Source organism: Erpetoichthys calabaricus, chromosome 6 (genome assembly GCF_900747795.2).
Source record: "Erpetoichthys calabaricus chromosome 6, fErpCal1.3, whole genome shotgun sequence".
Taxonomy (NCBI): Eukaryota; Metazoa; Chordata; class Cladistia; order Polypteriformes; family Polypteridae; genus Erpetoichthys; species Erpetoichthys calabaricus.
The window spans coordinates 196822540-196842546 of record NC_041399.2 but is presented as its reverse complement, the minus strand read 5'-3'; the positions used below and the strand labels follow the sequence as shown (position 1 = coordinate 196842546).

The following is a 20007-nucleotide window of genomic DNA, read 5'->3' as shown; positions in this document are numbered from 1 at the left end:
AAAAAGAACTCACCTGTGCACATTTCAAATTGTGCTGATTCTGTCATGGAGGATCTTTCTGGTGAAGCTGTTGTGGGAGGTCTGTCAGTAGCAGCTTTGGAATTAAAAAAGAACAATTAAAATAGAACTGAATACAAATGGTTGTTTAGAAGATGACGCTATCAGTGTTCACAAGGTGTAGTTTAAAAATGCCCACACAGTATTAATAGATGCCAAGGCATTAACCAATTTTACATTTATAAACCTGAACACCACGTTCTCAGTTAAGGAGCTGTTTGCTGCCATATCACATCTGATTCAGAAGAATAAAATTAAATTGCCACATGTACACCTGCTAGAAGATTTGGAATACTGTTCACTGTGAAAGGTTCTAGAAACTAGGCTTTTTGTTCAATGGGTATGCTCACCTGAACATTGGATTCTTGCCTCATCACCATTTTGGCACCAATTTTCTCCCCATGGAAGTGAGGAGCACTGCCATAAGACAAGTTCATGTCCATAACAGGTTACTCCATCCAGCCATTTTACTTTGTTACTTGCTCCATCATATTTACCCTCCTCCAGTAAACCACTGTCTCCACATCCTAGTTGCTGACAGATAATGTTGACGGTGGTCGAATCCATTCTGTTAGAGCAAACATCTCCCCATGTCCCATTATAGAAGATTTCTAGTTTCCCGGCACAGATATACTCAGCACTAACAAGGCGAAGTTCCTTGAATTCTGTCAAATGATTAAAAGAAATATTGCTATCCATTCAGTAGCTGTTAATGCACATTTAGGATTACATGAACCACCTGATGATTGATGATTGAATTATTACCTGAGCACACAACACCGGCATCTTCTTTGTGCTGATAATTGTTTTCTTGCCAGACAAGTGAAGGACACTTCCACAAGGCCAACTCATCTCCTCTGCATTCTACTTCATCTATCCACACTGGTCCAGAGCTTTTCCCAAATTCTGCAGAGACAGCAGTGCGAACTGCATTGCCACATCCTAGTTGTCTACACACAACCTGTGCATCAGTCAGATCCCAGGAATTACTGCTGACTGTCCCCCAGGTGGCGTTGTAGTACACTTCTACTCTTCCTGCACACTGGCTGCTGTGACCTGCCAGCCTGACTTTCTTGTGTTCTAACAGATATGGAAAAAAAAAAACATTAATAGGCCAGGCATTGGTCTATTTTTGCAAATTTATTAAAAAGAGTGATGACCAAAGCCTGATACTACAAGTATGCTATATTTACAAATGAAACAACTAGTGCAATCTGGTGATACTTTTTAAGTTTGCTTGTTAAACTAGTGACAGATGCTAAGAAACGTTCAGTACCTGAGCAGAGAACTCCTACACCACCACTAATGTTGAACAGTTCAGATATAACTGAAACAGAGCAGTTCTGCAATGATAATTCATCTCCAGCACAATTAATGTCAGTTAATATGACTGGGCCACTTCCTGAAATGTATCCGGAGATGTTCTGTACTTTCAGTGCCTCACCGCAGTTTAGCTGAGCACAAACCACACTGGCATCCTGTACATCCCATTCAGGATACAAAATCTGCCTCCAGGTGCCATTCAGCATCACCTGAACTGTGCCCTCACAGCGGCTTTCTCCACCTTTCAGCTGAACCTGCAAGTCAGCATCTGGAATCAGAATACAATCAATTAATACAAGCATTGTTATTCTATGTTCAAAACATTTTGGTCTATAAAAAAAAATAAGAAAAGTTCATTTCTATCATAGTGAATTAGTCTTTGTTTCTAATACTCATACAAAAAGTAAAATTAACACATAAGGTAGTGCCATTTTCTTTGGCTTAAACATAACAACCAAAGTGTGTTTGGCTTGTATACAGTCTAGTAAATCATACCTGAGCAAATGATACTGGCATCATTACTGTGATCACAAGATGCTTTGTCCCAAGAAACAGCACACTCCCCCAAGCGTGACTCATTCCCATTACACTGAAAATTGTCTCTCCAGATGGGACCCTTCCCTTTACCAAAATATGCTCCTGAGGGAGTCGACACAGCTGCCCCACAGTAAAGATGTCTGCAGATCACATCTGCGGCTTGCAAGTCTAGATTCTTGTCACAGAGTGTTCCCCAGGTGTTATCATGTAAGATTTCTACTCGTCCTGAACACCTTGAGGCACCGCCCACCAAGCGAGGACCACCCTTTCCTGCAGTAAAAGGAGGCAATACAGAGGTATATGTCATTTTATCTTGTTTATTTGAAAGAATCCTATTCCCCAATTTATATCTCAAAGGGCAAAGGACATCATATTTTACTTAAAATTAGAACAAGTCAAAACCTCTCTTTGAGGGAATGGTCCAAAACCTTTTCAGTATTAGGCAAAATATCATTAAGGGTGCACTAATGTTAACCAACACACATATGAATTATCACTGTATATTGGGCTATCTGCTCATAAAGCTCTCTAATAGGATTAAGGAGTTACTGTTGATATTGCATTGTGATTTGTCTTGATATTTAAGAGAAATACATTGAAAAAATTATTGATTGAATACTTAATTGTTCTGTGCATCACTTAATGCAATTAATTAAATTAATACAATTAAATAAAAAAAAATACACATACAGTATAGCAAAAATGCAGCTGGGAATTAGAGAATATAAACGGAGATGTGCTAGAAATGGCAAAATCTGAGGTTGCAAAGGAGTCCTGAATATTCCAATGTGAGAATGCAAAGTCTAGTAGAGGTGTGCTCTTTGCTAGAGATGCGTATTTCTTTTAAGTATTTTTTCAAAAGGATAGTTTGTTTAGAAATGGATTAAATATACATCATGAGGGGTCACATGTATAATGGTGTGCATAGAATTCACACTAAAACATGGTGTACGGACAAAAGTGTAAATGTGCATATGCACAACAAAATCCAGATCCATAAATCTGCGCAAACACCAAGTTCCACACATTTCGCCTTTACAAATCCCAACGAACATGAAATTTAACCCACAATCACGCGCCTGCAGCCCCACCCCAACTTCTTCCAGAATTTCACATATTTTAATATGCAAATAAATATGAATATCAACTTCCTTCAGGGTTTGGATAAAAAACAATGGAAAAGGCACATGAAAAAAAACATTTTCAGCAAATGCAAAGTGGAAGCAAGGAAAAATGTACTATTTGTTGGCTTATGCAGTGGTGTAAATAACAAAAGCATGGTCGAGACACTCGAAACTTCAAGTTCAGAAAGTCGCACAGTGTCCGAAAGAAAAAAGAAGTGGTCAGATATTGCAGTCGACATGAAAAGGATAGTTGCAGTCCACCATCTGTTTATTCTGTTTCAGACAATATTCTAAAAACTGACCCCCGTGCAATGGTCAGGTGGTGATGATGCTGTTGTGCAGAGTACGGCTTTGGTCGCTAGCTGCACACACACCTTTGCCTTGGAAACCATTGGGAGGCCATATGGCTTTGTGTTGTAAGTCTGTCCTGGAGTCACAAAATGCAATAGTGGATGCTGTAAGAGATGTGGCCAATGAACTAAGGAATTTAAGGGCTGTACTATGTGATATTGACCACAAATTAAGTGAATTGGTTAAAAATAAATGCTGCATCTGATTACCTGTTTTTACATTCAGTTAATTACATTCAAATGAAGTTGTAACGCTGTCTGATTTGGTGGGTCATGGTTCAGTTCATCATAGTGCATCTGTTCAGATACATGCTTGCACACTGTGACACAATTTCTGTGAACTACAGAGCAGCACATTAATAGAATTGATATGCTTTCTATTTACATAAGCAAATTCATTCTCTGAAGGTGCCATTATAGCATGGCGACCTCACCGAACACCACAACGGACTGATTATCTTATCTTTACTTTGAGGTGACTCACTATCCTTAAATGAACGGCTTGCCTTTTGCTGCAATAGTTGGAAAAAGCATCTGCAACTGTGTGGAGCTGCTGTTTTCATAAGTTTTCCAGCTATATACGATGTAATGTCAGCTCATTGTTTTGGTGATTCATCCCTGGCTAATGTAACTTGTCCAGCGCCATTGCAATAGTAATGTGTGTGCAGCTGACTGTTCTGCAGTTGACTGTTCTGATTACATTAGGAAAACTATAAGTTGCTGTGAATTGTAAGGAAATCATATTTATCAGAAGGATAAGTGGATAATACCATCCTATACAGCTGTCACGGCGCAATTCAGTGATGATTGTGAAATACCCGATTGTCCACAAGTTCACATTGAAAAGCTCCTGTGGCTAAAAACCCGAGAGTGGATAGAACTTGCAAAGTAGCAGGTAGAGCACAATTCCTCAAAGTCTGCCTTTGTAAAGCCAGCGCCAGTTGAGCACTCAGCTCCAAGAGGATAGCTCTTGGAAATCAAAATCAACTTAGAAGCCAGTTATCATCTATAAATACACATTCTCTTCTAATTCTTCCATTTGCAATGTTTTCTAACAACGCTGAAGCAGCTATGGTTGTTGGAATAGTTTGGCCATTCTGTGCACCATTATATTGTTACAGATTGATTACAATCAAGTGAATTAAATTTCTAAACGATGTGCAATTAATTTTGATGTGTTTGATAAAACCTACATCATACTGTAGATGTGAATCTAAAAAGGAAAAGCAGACCACAGAAACAGTAACACTGCTTTGACGCTGGTTGCCTCCAGTTTGCAAAACCGAGCAGAAAAGTGAGTACGCAATAGGGGACCCTGTCATGAAAATGTGCATGGCTTTACTCCAAGTTTAGTTTTTATACATCTCGAAGTGAGCGTGGAAATGGGCGTACGCAACATTTTTGTGCATACAAACCATTTATATATTAGGCTTCAGGTCTTTTCCAAATTCAAAGGACAAAACAGGAGTTGAAGTGAAAAGGTAACAACAGTCAAAACGAGAATCTTTCTCTACTAATTTGCTTGTTTTGCTTGAGTGTGCTACTCTTGCTAAACCATGACTTTAATTTCTCAGAGTTTCCTCTTTTGTGCACATAATAATAAAAAAGCAGAAAAATAAATTAATAGTATGAAGAAAGCAAAAAAAGTTTTAAAAAATAAATCAGCAATATGTTCTGTTCAATCATTGTAACAAAGTAAGCTTAAGGAGAATAAGAGATAAATGTATTTATTGCTTTACTGTCAATATGTTTTTTTTTTACTATTTTTACATTAAAGTTTAAATTTAAACCCTCCTGCGCCATTTGGCGCATTGGGCAGCAAGTCGTCTCGATCGTGATCAGTCCTGCTTGGTGTTCTCTGCCTCGTACCATGCGGCATAAATGGTACGCAAGTCCTCTAGGAGCGTCCTCCACCACATGATTTTCGTCCGTCTCTTCCCTCGTGCCAGATTCCATAGCATGGCTACCTTTAGCATCTGGTTTCATTGCATCTGCAGAATATGTCTTGCAAATCAGAGCCCTCGTTTAGTGACCAGAGTGGAGAGCGGGTGGGAGTCCATTCATTGATATACCTCTGCATTTGTTATTCTATGATGATAGGTGACTTTCGACTCCTGTTGCCTCATGGCAAGCCACTTCTACCACTGGCCCTCTGGCTCCAGGAAATCACTAAGCCAGAGTGGCCCACTTCACCAACTCCAAATGCCTGCCGTACGCTCAATTCCAGGGGATCTCATCCAGGCTGTTTGCTCTCTCTCTCTCTTTTTCTTTTTCCTTTCTTTTCTTCCCCTTTTCCTTTCTTGCACTCCTGTTTTTAAATGCTGGGGAGCGGTTCCAGATGTGACCACCTGATTCCCACCCCGGGCTGATACCAAGACAATCAGACCATTTGCACGTGCAGGTAAGGCAACGCACGGTCGGCCGACCACCTCACACCAACTCGGAGGCAAGGAATCTTCACAGCAGATCACCTGCACCATTGCACATTTTCAGAGAGGAAGCCGAACGAGTAAGCGGCTTTAAATTGATTGGAGTGACCATCACTGATGACTAATACTGGACACAACAGATTTTGTCTCTTGTCAAATAAGGTCATCAACACCCCTATACTTCCTCAAATATTTCAGGACAGGTCACATTTCTCCACCTGTTCTAATAAACTACTACAGTTGCAGAGTGGAAATTATCCCCACTATTCTCATCACATACTTATACTGCATCTTCTCGGCTGTAGACCACAAAGCACTTCAGAAAAGCGTGGTGAAAGCATCACAGAATATCACCGGCAACCAACTGCCATCTGTTCTGGACAAATATACTGTAACACTTCTCTACCTTAGAAAGGCAAACAGGATAATTAAAGACCTCAGCCGTCCTGCACAGCTGCTTTTCTCACACCTCCCTTCTGGGCTTTTGGCATGCACCCCAGTGAATTCATTAACAAACAGTATGTATGTATTTATTTTTGTTTGCATTGTATTTTTGTGAATTTCCCATCGGGATTAATAAAGTATCTATCTATCTATCTATCTATCTATCTATCTATCTATCTATCTATCTATCTATCTATCTATCTATCTATCTATCTATCTATCTATCTATCTATCTATCTATCTATCTATCTATCTATCTATCTATCTATCTATCTATCTATCTATTTTTGACAACTGTTGTAAGAATACATTTGTGAATTTAATTGTACTGAGTACACATAATAAACTTGACTTGACAGCAGATAGCTTCATCTCACTCACAGTTGTAAAGAAATCACAAACAATTTATTTACCAAACACCTCTCCCTTATGGCCATTCTCCAGCATGTGCAAGGAAGTATCCCAATACTTCCTCTCTTACATGCTAGAAGACACAGCATGAATGACTAAACTTGTTTCTGCAACACTAAAGAAACATTTTAAGCCATAAACACTACATTCTCCACCACACCCATCCATGTTTCCTGATCACATTTCATCTGAGTGAGGATTAGCCTTGTGTGCACTCTTCTTTTGATTACAGGAACATCTTGAAATAAAACTAGGATTTTTCCCAAGCCTGTTCTTCTGCATATATTTTATTTTGCTTTAACAGTTTTAAAATTAGAATGTCAAAAAGTTGTCCTTCTGTCCACCTTCAGCAGTGAAAATTGTATTGGTTTTAAAAGATAATCTAACTCCTCCATTAATTAGTTAGCTTTACTATAAAGTAACTTTTCCATTTTGTGTTGCTTTTTTGCAGAATAAGGGGCACCCCATCCAGTATCATTTACTTGTTTGGTTGACATCTTTATCCAAGGCAACTTACAACATTTTTGATACAATTGGTTACATTTCTTTTTTAGTTTTCTAATTGGAGCAGAGGCAGGTCAAGTGACTTGCCCAGGGTCACACAGTATCAGTAGTGGGATTTGAACCTACACCCTCAGGGTTAGAGATCCAAAGCCTTAACAACCACATCACACTGGCTGTACTGCCTTATACTACATCTTGGATTGAGCAGGTTCAGAGATAAATGGATAAGTAAATGAATTTATGAATGGATGAATTACTAGACTATCATGTGAATGCTGACTTTTTTTCTTGTAAAGACAAACCAAGTGAGATAGGAAACCCTTTTTTGTTAGTTCCATATATTTATACTTCATTACCTTGTTTTAGATATGGACGAGTAAATAAACTCACCCACCATCACTAGTTCATTTCCATCTAAACCTTCTTTTAATATTATAATAAATGTAGAGAGGTTTGCTGCCTCTGCTTTCTGCACTAGTTGCTCTAACATGCTCACAATGTCATAACTCTATTTTTTCATCTTTTTATTTTATACCAACATTAAAGTGCAGTTTATAGAACAATTAAAAAAGTCCTTAATTTAAATTCTTATTTACTGTGTAATGCCACACCTCTACCTGTTTAATTTTGCCTTTAATCGTTGCATTGTTATTCAACCCATTTTCTTGGATTTAATTAAGTTTTGTGGATTGCTATAATGCCATTTGGATGAGGTGGTCTTCATGATACTGAAGTTAGCTAACATTTGAAAAAAATCTTAATTTGCTATGTTCCTTACCACATTTGCCTACCTGAGCAGATCACTCCAGCATCACGTCTATGGGTGCAGTTTACAGCCTTGGGTGGTGACTGAGGACAGTCATAGAGTATGGACTCATTGCCCCTACATTCAAATTGTCGGTCCCATACAGGTCCACTTCCTTCACCATAAACTCCCGTCAAGGTGGCTACTGCAGTCCCACACTGAAGCTGATGACAGACAACACTGGCATCCTCCATGTCCCAGTTGGAATCACAAAATGTCCCCCAGGTCTCTCCAAACTGCACCTCCACACGGCCAGAGCAGGGGTCCTCATCATTAAACAGTCTTGGCTTAATGTGAGCTGGTAATAACATAAGTATTTTTTTAAATTATTTTCTTCTAGTGTAGTTAAATTAATTTACCAATCACTTTTTAAGATTTTGTGCTTTAGCGAGTCATCAAAGTGAAATTATTTCATTTTAAACATAATTGCAAAGTACACAATGTGTTCTGTCCCTTTGTCAGGTTTATGCAAAAATATTTGAGTTATGTGGCAGATTCTAAACTCCGTATTTTAGTTTTCATACATTCATTTACTGATGCTACTGAGTGTTATCTAGTTCACATACTGTACTGATATAAACTGAAAAAAAATTCATTTACCATTTAGTCTGACTCTTACAAATGAAATACAAATATAACTGCTAAAAATGTTTATAACACAAAATGATAACTATAACTTTTGCACTGAACTCTTTTAAAAAGTCAACCTGTTTGTAAGTATGTGGGCACTCAGTGTTTAATCACTCATAGTTCATATTATCATTATTTTAATTTAAATAATTTAATAGATTTAATTTAACATGATTCATTACAGTGAAAAACTAAAGAAATTACTTACAAGAGCAAACCATTCCAGCAGATTGATACTGGGGATCTTCCAGTGAAATACTTTGAGGAATAATGGCACTATAGCATTGCCACAGAAATGACTCATTGCCATTACAGTGAATAGGGATTACCCAACTATTCACGTTTTTTAATCCAAAGTAACCTTCTGTTTTAATTGAAACAACCGATCCACATCCAATGTGTGTGCACACAACGTTGGCCATTGGCATTTCCATTACTTTATCACTCACAGTTCCTTGAGACATAGAAGTTTTAACAAACATTTGCCCAGCACAAGGACTTCCCCCATTCTCTAATGAAATATTAAGAGAGCCTGTGAAAGAAAGAAAGAAAGAAAGAAAGAAAGAAAGAAAGAAAGAAAGAAAGAAAGAAAGAAAGAAAGAAAGAAGCTATTAATAATATAACATAACACAATCCAATAAAACATCACGGAGAACTGAGATTATCCAGCAGTAATGGACACAATGGAACAAATGGCCCTGGAAAAGGTTTCCACAGTCTCACAGAACACTAGGAATAATTCTTTAAAATAAATAATATTATTTTTCAGGAATTGTAGTTGTGTGGCATATTATAAAGGACACTATTTGAGTTTTGCTTTGTGATTGATTCAAAGATATATTTTCTGCATCATACCAATGTCATTGTGTATGTGTATCCATTTAGTGTATCCATGAAATATTAAGTGCCATGCTTGTGACTAGTGATGAACAAAACAGGTAAGTTTCATTTTAAAATGTTTTTTACATACAAAGCACAAAACACTTCTAATGCCCCAAAACTCCCAAAAATACACAATGTATGAACCCTTAGAAGGGCTTTTTGGGTCAGAGGAGTACTGTGGGCACCATGTGGGACATAACAGATTCTGTTCTTAACACTGTAACCCCCAGCACATTACAGTACAATATATGCATTCTTCCTGTAACATAAATGTTCTTCCTGCAGCTACTCAGACGAGCACACTAGCTACTGCAGAAGGTCTATGAACAGGGGAGAGCACCGGAGGAGTGAAGGAACAGTGTGGTTGTATCCATTTATGAGGAGAAGGTCAATATTCAAGATTGTGAAAATTATAGAGGGATACAGTTAATGTCATACACAATGAGAAAGGGTTATAGAAAGAAGGCTTAGTGAAGAGACCACCATAGAGGAGGAGCAATTTGGTTTTATGCCAGGAAGAGGGACAACTGATGCAGTAGTTGCATTAAGAGAGCTCATTGAGAAGCATTGAGAAAAACAGAAGGGATTGTAAATGGTGTTTTTTAATTTGGAGAATGCTTATGATGGAGTTCCACATCCAGAGGTCTGGAGGTGCATGAGAGAGAAAGGAGGACCAGCCAAGTGTGTCCAGTATATGGATGAGGGAGTGAGGACTCTGGTTAAAAGCAATGTTGCGGTAACAGACAAGATCCCAGTTTGAGTAGGTCTGAACCAGAGATCTTCTTTAAGTCCTTTCCCCTTTAACCTGGTTTTGAATGTATCGAGTCATGGAATAAAAGACCAATCCCCTGGTACAGGCTTTTGGTGATGACACTCTGTTGTGTAGCAACAGAAATGAGGGAGTGTAGAGTAAGTTTTAAGAATGAAAAGGTTTTGGAAGATAGAGGAAAGGAGGCAGAATATATGAGGCTTAATTTTGATCAAGATTCAAGAGTTACCCTGCAGGTAGTTACTGAAAAGAGTGGATATGGTTAAATATCTATGATCAGTGGTAGCCCAAGAAAATGAAGACCCAGTGAGTGCAATGTGGGTGCAACATTTGGAAGAAGGTACCAGGGGAATTGTGGGATTGAAGGATTAAAGCAAATGTTAAAACGTAATGTTTTTAAAACAGTGGTAAGACCAGCAATGATGCATGGAGCTGAGATATTGACAGTAAAGGGAGAGCAGAAGAAATTGGATGTGGTAGAAATGAGAATGCTGAGATAGATGTGTGGAGTTACAAAAAAGGATATAATAACAAATGAGAGAATCAGAGGTACAACAGAACTGGGAGAGATATCTAAGAAAGTACTGGAAAGTAGGATAAAGTGATACGGACATGTGATGAGGAGAGACAATGAATATGTGGGCAAAAGAGTGATGGGAATAGAAGTACGGGGAAGATTTCGTGGGAGGTCAATAGCGGAAGTGGATGGATAAAGTAAAAGAAGATTTGAAGGAAAAGGGTCTGCCTGGAGAGGAAGTGCAGGGCCGAGCTGTATGGAGAAAGTTGATCAGGCACATCAACCCCACACAGAAGTGAGAAAGAATGAAGAGGAAGAAGAAGAAGAAGCTAGAAACATCTAGAAGGAAGAAACATCAGAAGAGCATACTAGCAAGGGAAGCAGGCATCATATGACTGGCCATATCGACCTTACCCTCGCTAATTAACTATTGGGATTGGCTTTTGGGCACCAAAACATCAACTAAATTCCATTCTTTATGTGTCAATGGTACAAATTTCACTGATTGCATAACGCCATAGGATTGTTTCCTGCCTTGTGCCCTGTGTTGGCTGGGATTGGCTCCAGCAGACCCCCGTGACCCTGTTCGGATTCAGCGGGTTGGAAAATGGATGGATGGATGGATATTATATTGTGAAATATTTTAGTTTCACTTCCAATTCAATTTCAAGTGAAATTCAAGCTTATCACTAATTGTGACCTTTTCCCTAAGATACAAATTTGATTTTTATCCCTAGAAGATTTCTCATGTCTGCTTTGGTTTAACTATCTCTGGACTTTGATTTTGACAGTGCCCAGGTGATAAAGTCCTTATGTGTTTTACTTCACCCCTGGCCTGTTTGTAGATTTTAGTCCTTCAGGTTACTAATCAACCAACCTTTGCTATTTACAGACTGCCAGAGGAGCCCGGGAGGTTATTTACTTCTAGTAGCTCAACTGAACTTATTTGTTGACCTAATGATATGAAATTTTCTTGACAGACAACGGTTTTTCAGCTCATTTCCTCTAATTTTTTCCTTTTCCAACATAGTTTCTTTCTTTTTTTTACTGATCCAAAAACTAGTTTTCGTCACTTTTTTGCTGGTAAATGTTCCACTTTTTGGGTGGCACAGTTGTAGTGCTGCTGCCTTGTAACAAGGAGGCCAAGGATCATGTCCTAGTTCTCCCTAAGTGAAGTTTGCATGCTCTCCCCATGTCTCTATGGGTTTCCTCCAGGTGCTCAAGGTTTCCTCCCACAGTCCAAAGACAAGCAGGTTAGGGGGGTTGGTGTTGCTAAATTGGCCTGTGTGTGTATCTGTGTGTTTAGCCTATGATGGACTGGCACCTTGTCCAGGAACTGTTCCTGCCTTGCACCCTATGTTGGCTGGGATAGGTTCCAGATTCCCTGAAACCATCCTCTGAATAAACAGGGTTACAAGACTAATGGATGGATGAATAATAAAACTTTGATCACAAAAAAAAAAAACAATTGATTAAGGCAGTGGTTAGTTAGACACTAAGTAACTACCTCAGGGCCACTTTATTTTTTTTAACATGTGATGCATTTACTAGCTTCACTGACATTTCTTGGTTGTTAATCCTGAGGCAACACATGGGACTAAAAGTGCCAATTCATGCAGTTTGGCATACTGTACCTTAGTATACTGTTACATTTATGCTTTCAATGAAACTCAATGGACAGAGTAGACTTCAGCAGTAGAAAGGGGATTTTAATGTTTTCACTGCTTGTTCGATTCAGTTGCCTAGAGTTAGTACAGGAGGCAGTTGTTTTGTCTATCCTGTTAGACAACCTATACTATATTTTGCATTGATCTTGTTGCTTTGCTATTTTTTTATTTTTAAATTCATTTATATTTTTTAATGTATTGCCTCCTTTGAGTCCTGTGCAAAACCACTGACCCCATACTGCAAATGAGATGTGGTCCAGTGTGCATTGTGACAATTATTTTAAAAGCCACATTAACATGTGTCTTGCGTATAACTTCTCAGTGAAGATTTGCTTTTCATGTTTCTGTTAAAGAAAATGCAATTGCTTTGTAAATCCATTAAATGTATGCTGTTCATTATAAGATTTTTAATAAATACTATAATTCAGACATACCTTTGCATACAATTTTGGTGTCCATCATGTGATCACAGTCATGCTGACCCCAAGGATCTGAAGGGCATTCCCACAAAAAGGTCTCATTTCCAGAGCAGCGAATTCTGTCCTTCCAGATGGGCAAGTCAATAGGAGGTACGTGAAACCTAGTTAGAGTTTCTGCTTCCCCACAGTTCATTTGCTTACAGATGAGATGAGCTTCACTCATTCCCAAGCCTGTAGAACAAACCGTCCCCCAACGACCTCTGTAATAGATTTCCACTCTTCCTGTGCAGGTACTTGAAACCGATATAAGTTGCATTTTGATGTCTTCTGTTAACACAGAGTTTCATTGCATTATTGCAAAAATAGTTATTTGAAACAACTGGCATTCCTTAAATACATTAAACAAGTTTTTGTTCTGGCTTAAACATTATCATGTTTTTGGAGGACAGAGTCAAGAACAATGGTACAGTTGTTTTCTGTAGATAGATAGATAGATAGATAGATAGATAGATAGATAGATAGATAGATAGATAGATAGATAGATAGATAGATAGATAGATAGATAGATAGATAGATAGATAGATTAAAAAATAAATTACTCCTACGTTTTGAGTTCCCTTACATTTTTTAAAATATTAGGAACAGTATTTATTATGATCAGTGATGAGCAAAACAGGAAAGTTTGGATTCATATACAGTTTCATGAAGCTGGCCTTAAAATTATTTTCACCAGTTAATTCAATTCTATTTATGCACTTCACCACAGAGAAGCACAGTGCAATTTTTAAAATGAGACTTGATGCATATTTGCCATATGAAAACATACCAAAAAACTCCATTGTGCATATTACTGTTTTTTCTCCACAGGAAAATCTCACTACATGGGAGTTGCCCATCTGTCATTCACCAGCAGCCAGCCTTTACAGTTTCTTGATTTCTGCAGAACAGGTTAAGGGTAAGCACCCTATATGTGTCATGGAGATTCAATTTCCTTTTCTGTCTGCGATGCATCTTTAGGATTGTGATCACCAAGATTGTCATCATAACAGACAAACTGGGGATAATAAAAGTACTACCAGAACATGCCCGAGTATTCAACAAAATGTCCAATTGTGACAAGAGGTAAGCCTGGTGACTTTTTTTTCCTCAATACCAATCTTTATTTAAATAGTAAATGACAGGCTTATATATGTGGAATTAATGCATGTAAACTCTTCCAAACAAGAACTAAGTGACTTTCTTCTTGTATCACATTTTTCTGGAAGAGAAATTTAATTTGTTTCATGAATCTTTTGGTAAAACAAAACACCAAATTCCATTGAAAATGTAATTTTAGGTGAACTGTTTTGCCCATCACTAATTATATTAGAGTAGATGTATTTTTAATTTGCAGGATAAACAGTAATTATACATTTACCTTTATCTTCTGATGGTTGCTCATTTTTTGCAGAGTCTAAAAAAAGAAAACACTGTTTTTAATTAATAAGAAATTGTTTAAAATCAAAAGTGTTGTCTCGATTTTTAAAATAAAACCTGAACAAACTCAACAGCCATCCCACTGTGCTTATATTATGTTTATTTGGCAATCACCATATAGCAGAAATGGAATCACTTTGATGTGAAAGCTAGAAGTGTTTTTTGTTCCTTTTTGTTCCTTTGCATTCAAATGCTTTCTCCTTTAAATGAGGAAGCATACTGGATTTTATATTTAAAGTATATCTTGGTTACATTTGTATAACAAGGCTTAATTAGGGCTTATCACTCCACATCCACTGAAAGTAGTGCTAGAAGCCTCCCAGGCTACAGAACTCAGCACTATTGTTACTCATTCTTGCTTCCTGAAAAGAATTGAGGATGTGCACTATATAATATGGGATGGAGATGGAAAATGAGGTATTTAGATGACATTAACAATAGTACATTGGGTTGTTAAACATGCATGGATAAAAACTGTGAAGACATCTGCAACAGGGGAGGATGTAAAAGCCCTCATATAGTATGGAATTCCATCTAAAATTAAATAATAGCATTCATTTCAGAAGAGTGACATGTACACCTAATTTTAAAAAGAATGTCCTGAAAGATTTATGATACAAAAGTTATAAATTAAAAAAGGAACAACTTGCCTAATGCTACCATCTCATTACTGCCAAAAATATTAAGACAGATAGAGACATCACACCAAGACGTGAGGGAAGTAAAGAAAGGCGGAACAGAGTCCACCTAACTCATTTCCTGTGATGACACATTTCACTGCACTAGATTAACCAGATGGATAGGTGTAAGGGGTACATCATGTGACATTGCTCTCAGAATCATGTTTAGAGACTGGACAAGGAAATAAGGAAAATGAATAAAATACCTAAACAGAAAAAGAGAACAGGAAAAGAGGAAAGACTGACTGTGTTTGACTTCATCATTTAAAGTCTGCCAGTTATAACTGACCCTGGACCCCCCCAGCAGTTAATTTTCTTCAAGGATACTTCTAAATAGAGTTTTTCCTGTGTCGTCACTGGTCATAGTTTAACAATAATGTTAATGAGCAGATATTGTTACATTCCAGGGTCGGGCAACACATGCAAAATTATATATCTTGAAATTTGCAGACTTTTCGATAGTAGCAGTTTATATCATAGATTTGACTCTAAATTTTCTTTCTGACTTAATTTACACTAAAACAATTACTAGAGTCTTTTTTAAACTTGAAGTCAAATAAGATTTATTTTTATTATACTTAAACAGCCATGTAAACCACAATGAAAAAAATCAAACTAAGAATACATTTTCCACATAGTAAATGCTGTTTTAGAATTAAACCTGTCTGACAGCAGTGCAAAAAATCTCTTAAATAATAAATCTGCAATGTAACTCCTAGCAAGTAATGCTTTCACACAGTTTGGAATACAAAGCCAGCATCAAAGTGTGTGAAGTGTCTGAGAGCTGTACACAGCCAGCACCAATCTTATGTGGGAAAAGGAGAACATGCGAGATGGCACATTGTGGCACAAGATGACACAAAAGCACAGCACACATTAAATTGATGCTGGCTGTTTACTTTGTATTCCAGAGTTTGTGATAACATTACAACGCACAGCACTGCATACCCAACAATGTATTCAAAAGCAAGAAAAAGCCGTTTTTCTTTGCTTTTGTACACATATGCTGTAAAACCATGTATGTTTATGAGATTCAATACATGTGAAAGCATTTCAAAATAGCTGTACTAAATCATATTTTATGTTCTAAAAAGAATCTCATTCATGCCCAAGTAACTTGTTCTATCAGTCCTTCCATGTTCACAAAGAACACCCACTGTTCATTCTGGCATTTGCATACATTGTTGGGTATGCCATGTCTATGGAAGCACTATGAGTGAATACCCTCTTTCTTATTTAAACACCCGGCTCGTTCCATCCACAATGTGCCACCTCACATGGTCCTCTTTCCCCATGTAAAATTGATGCTGGTGATGTACTTTGTGAATTTATATCATTTTTTTAGCTAACAGAAATAACCGGAGCACCAATAGTTTTAAGATTAGCACATGATATTTTTTATTACATGTACCGAAAAATGTGAGTGATAGTGATATTTTTCTATGATAATTGTATTCTTGTTTAGAGGAGAATGAGACAGCAGTTCATATTTAGATAGCAACATACATGTGATAGTTTGCAGTTGGTTCAATACATGTGCCAGCATTTCGTATAGCTGTACTCAAATCATATATATATATACTAGTCATTTAGCCCGTTACAATAACCGGCGCTAGAACAGTAGTGCATAAACATTAGTAGGTACAGTCTATATTAAATGGCAAGGGACTTTGACCTCATTCTTTTTGTTGGTCGTATTTTTCTTTCTTTCAGCCTTTCTTTTGTTGATGTTTACTTGCTGAGCTGACCGTTCTTCGTGGGCTGCCGCCGTGTATTGTGTGTCTTTAATTTTCTGTGACAGTAATACTGTCTTGTACGGCTCTATTCAATATGGGCGTGCACAAAAAGGCGAGCTTCAAAAGGGCGACCTCAAGCGCGGCGAATAAAGGCGTTCGTAGATAATTTAGTTCAAATGGCTCTGGAATATGTGAAGAGCAACAAAGGTGCAGATCTTTATTTACGCGCGCCTTTATTCGCTGTGCCCAATTGAGGTCGCCCTTTTGAGGCTCGCCTTTTTGTGCGCGCCCTTATTGAAGGATACCGTCTTGTACATCCGCTGGCTTGTACATCCGTAATATACCTTTAATTTTCTCTGGCGGTAATACAGGCGTACGCGTCAGTAATATGCCTTTAATCTCCTCTGACAGTAATACTGGCTTGTATGTGGCTGTAATATGCGTCACTGTATTGTGTACCTTTAATTACCTCTCGCAGTAATACTGGTTTGTATTCCGTAAAACGCCTCGAACTTTCTCTGACAGTAATATCGCGCATCGCACCGTGCCCCGCGCATGTGCACTTCACCAGAAGACACACACACACGGACACCTGGACGCACACCGGGATTTTATTAAAGAGGATGAGAAATTAAACACTTTACAGCAGGGGTGTCAAACTCCAGGCCTGGAGGGCCGCAGTGGCTGCAGGTTTTCATTCTGACCCTTTTCCTAATCAGTGACCAGTTTTCACTGCTAATTAACTCCTTTTCCTTTCATTTTAATAGCCCTGTTTATAAAGGATTCAGTCCGTATTCATTTGTATTTCCATAAAACGCCTCTAACTTTCTTTGACAGTAATATTGCGCATCTCACCGTGCCCCGTGCATGCGCACTTCACCAGAAGACACCCACATACGGACACCTGGACGCACATAGGGATTTTATATATATAGATATATTTAAAAGGCACCTCATTCATGGCCAAGTACTATACAGTATTTCATCAGCTGTTTCTTTTTCACAGAGAAAGTTCACTCCTCACTATGCCACTGCAAGAAAGTGACTTTTTGTGACAAATAACAAAAACAGCTTCCTGATGTACTAAAACACACTAAAAACAATGAACAAAAATTTCTCCCAGTTTACAAATTTCTTTCAGTCTCATTTCTACTGGTGTACTATGCACCACTAGGTTCCATTTATTTTAATCAGTTTGGAACTGCGTTCAAAGAAATCTTTGTCTTTATGTGTATTTATTAATTATGTAATTAGTATTGGTAAAGTTTGTAATTGCATTTACTGTACCTATGAACTTTTTTACAGTGCTCTGAGCTTGCACTCAGTGAAGGGTGCTATACAAAACTAAACTGAACTAAACTTAAGTGAAATTGAGTCAGGGTGAATGTAGTGCTTTTTATTATAAAGGTATTGTACTCTTCACCCAGGTAACAGACAGTAGTATGGACCCACTTATAAGGTGACAACTTTGATTAGGAAGAATATCTGACTTACTCAGAAAAGCCTCTCCCTTGATGCTCATTCAGCATTTAAAAATTTTTCTTCCATCACTTCATGTAAAGTAACTTTTAGCTATTTATTGCTTGCTTATCTTCTAACATGCAAATGCAAATTATGATGTTACTGACTAAATTTTGTACAAAGCAACTTTTTCCTTACATCTTTGCAAATACATCTCCATTCAGTAGCTTCACCAAATATGAAGGTAAAGATAGAGGTAAGAGGTATGAAAAGTTTTTAAAAAAGGGCTTGCCTGCACAAATTACACCTGCATCCCAGACATGCTGACACAGCATTTGATCCCAAGTTCTTGAGTCACACTCTCCGAGCTCAGTCTCATTCCCATGACACTTCACACCAGTGAGCAATCGGTCGTCAGGGAGATTTTCTGGATGAATGTGATGAGGTGCAGAAACAGCAGTGCCACAGCCCAGCTGACGACAGACCACCTCAGCATCAGGCAGGTCCCAAGAGTAGCTGCACACGTGGCCCCACTGACCATCATAGAAGATCTGGACTCTTCCAGCACAGTGGGTGCTTTCTTCCAGTCGGACTTGAAGGGTATCTCAAAAAGATCAAGAAGAAGAAGAAACAATAATTTAGAGTATATAGCATCTTCTAACTACTTATAATGAATAGCCCGAGAACCAAACATAAATGGGGGCACAGAGGGTAGTGCTACCACCTCCTGGATCCAGCATTCTGGGTTTTTTAGCTTGCTTCCAGATGTTGTCTATGTGGCGTCCATACATTCTTTCCCTATCTATATGTGTTTCTTTCTTAAAAATGTGCAGGTTTGGTTCATTTCAAGTCCAAATTGGCTCTGTGTGTGTGTGTGTGTGTACATGAACAGGCCATGCACTGAACTGGTGTCCTGTCTGGTGTGTATTTTTCCTGCCTAATGTTCAGTGCTTTGGGATATGCTCTTACACCTAGCAGTCCTTAATTAGATTAAGCAGTTTGAATCCTGTTATGCTATGTTACTGTATAAAATCCGTATAGTATGTCTGCTGCATTTTTGTTATTTATACAAAAAAACATTACAAATATTAATTATTTTTCATTATATGACAGGTCAACTATTTAAGGATTTTGCATTTGGAGAAGTGAATGGCAATATGGAAAATAGAAACACAATACTGATGACTCCTACCCTAAAGGTTTGAACTTTAAATTAGCCCACAACACCCAAAATGCAGCTATTATCTTAATTAACAGATTTCATCAAGACCTAAGACCTGCATTTTACACTTTAAAATAATAAAACATTAAGGTGGTTTCCTCATAGGCAGGCTATTAAAGCACTAGTCTCCCTTTTGCCCGTCACCGGATTGGCATTGTCCCACACCTCGGCTCAACTTTTGTATGCTCAGGATATAGAGTCAGGTTAGACTGACAGAGGCAGCTGCAAGGAGCAGTGACAAAAAAGATTGTTAGTGCCCATCATGTTGACAACCTAAGCACCAATTGGTGGCCACCAGCAGTAAGGAAAGCTGTTAAAGTCAAGTTAAAGAAAGAAGTCTTCCATTCAGCATTCAAGTTCAGATTTATTGCCACATATGCAATGATACTGTATACAAGTATTAGTACCCTGAAACCTCTGGAATCTTCTACTCCCAAATATAATTTACAAATAAAATTAATTAGCTACAGCATTGTGTAACATCACACACACTGCAGTCTCGATGTGGTGGGTCTCCAGATTTGACTGAAAGGTACAGATAGGCCAAAAAGACACCAGCTGCAA

The 20007-nt window shown here is 38.0% G+C and overlaps 1 protein-coding gene across 1 annotated transcript in view; it reads right to left on the bottom strand.

The window, feature by feature from the left end:
• LOC114643159 (deleted in malignant brain tumors 1 protein-like) overlaps window positions 1-20007 on the bottom strand; it is a 153303-nt gene that overhangs the window by 13438 nt on the left and 119858 nt on the right. Inside the window, exons 25-29 of the mRNA XM_051928800.1 lie at window positions 1876-2187; window positions 1334-1648; window positions 823-1137; window positions 408-722; window positions 14-94 (exon numbers count right to left, since the gene is read on the bottom strand). Coding sequence (XP_051784760.1) covers window positions 14-94; window positions 408-722; window positions 823-1137; window positions 1334-1648; window positions 1876-2187 — 1338 coding nt within the window. The remainder of the gene's footprint in view (window positions 1-13; window positions 95-407; window positions 723-822; window positions 1138-1333; window positions 1649-1875; window positions 2188-20007) is intronic.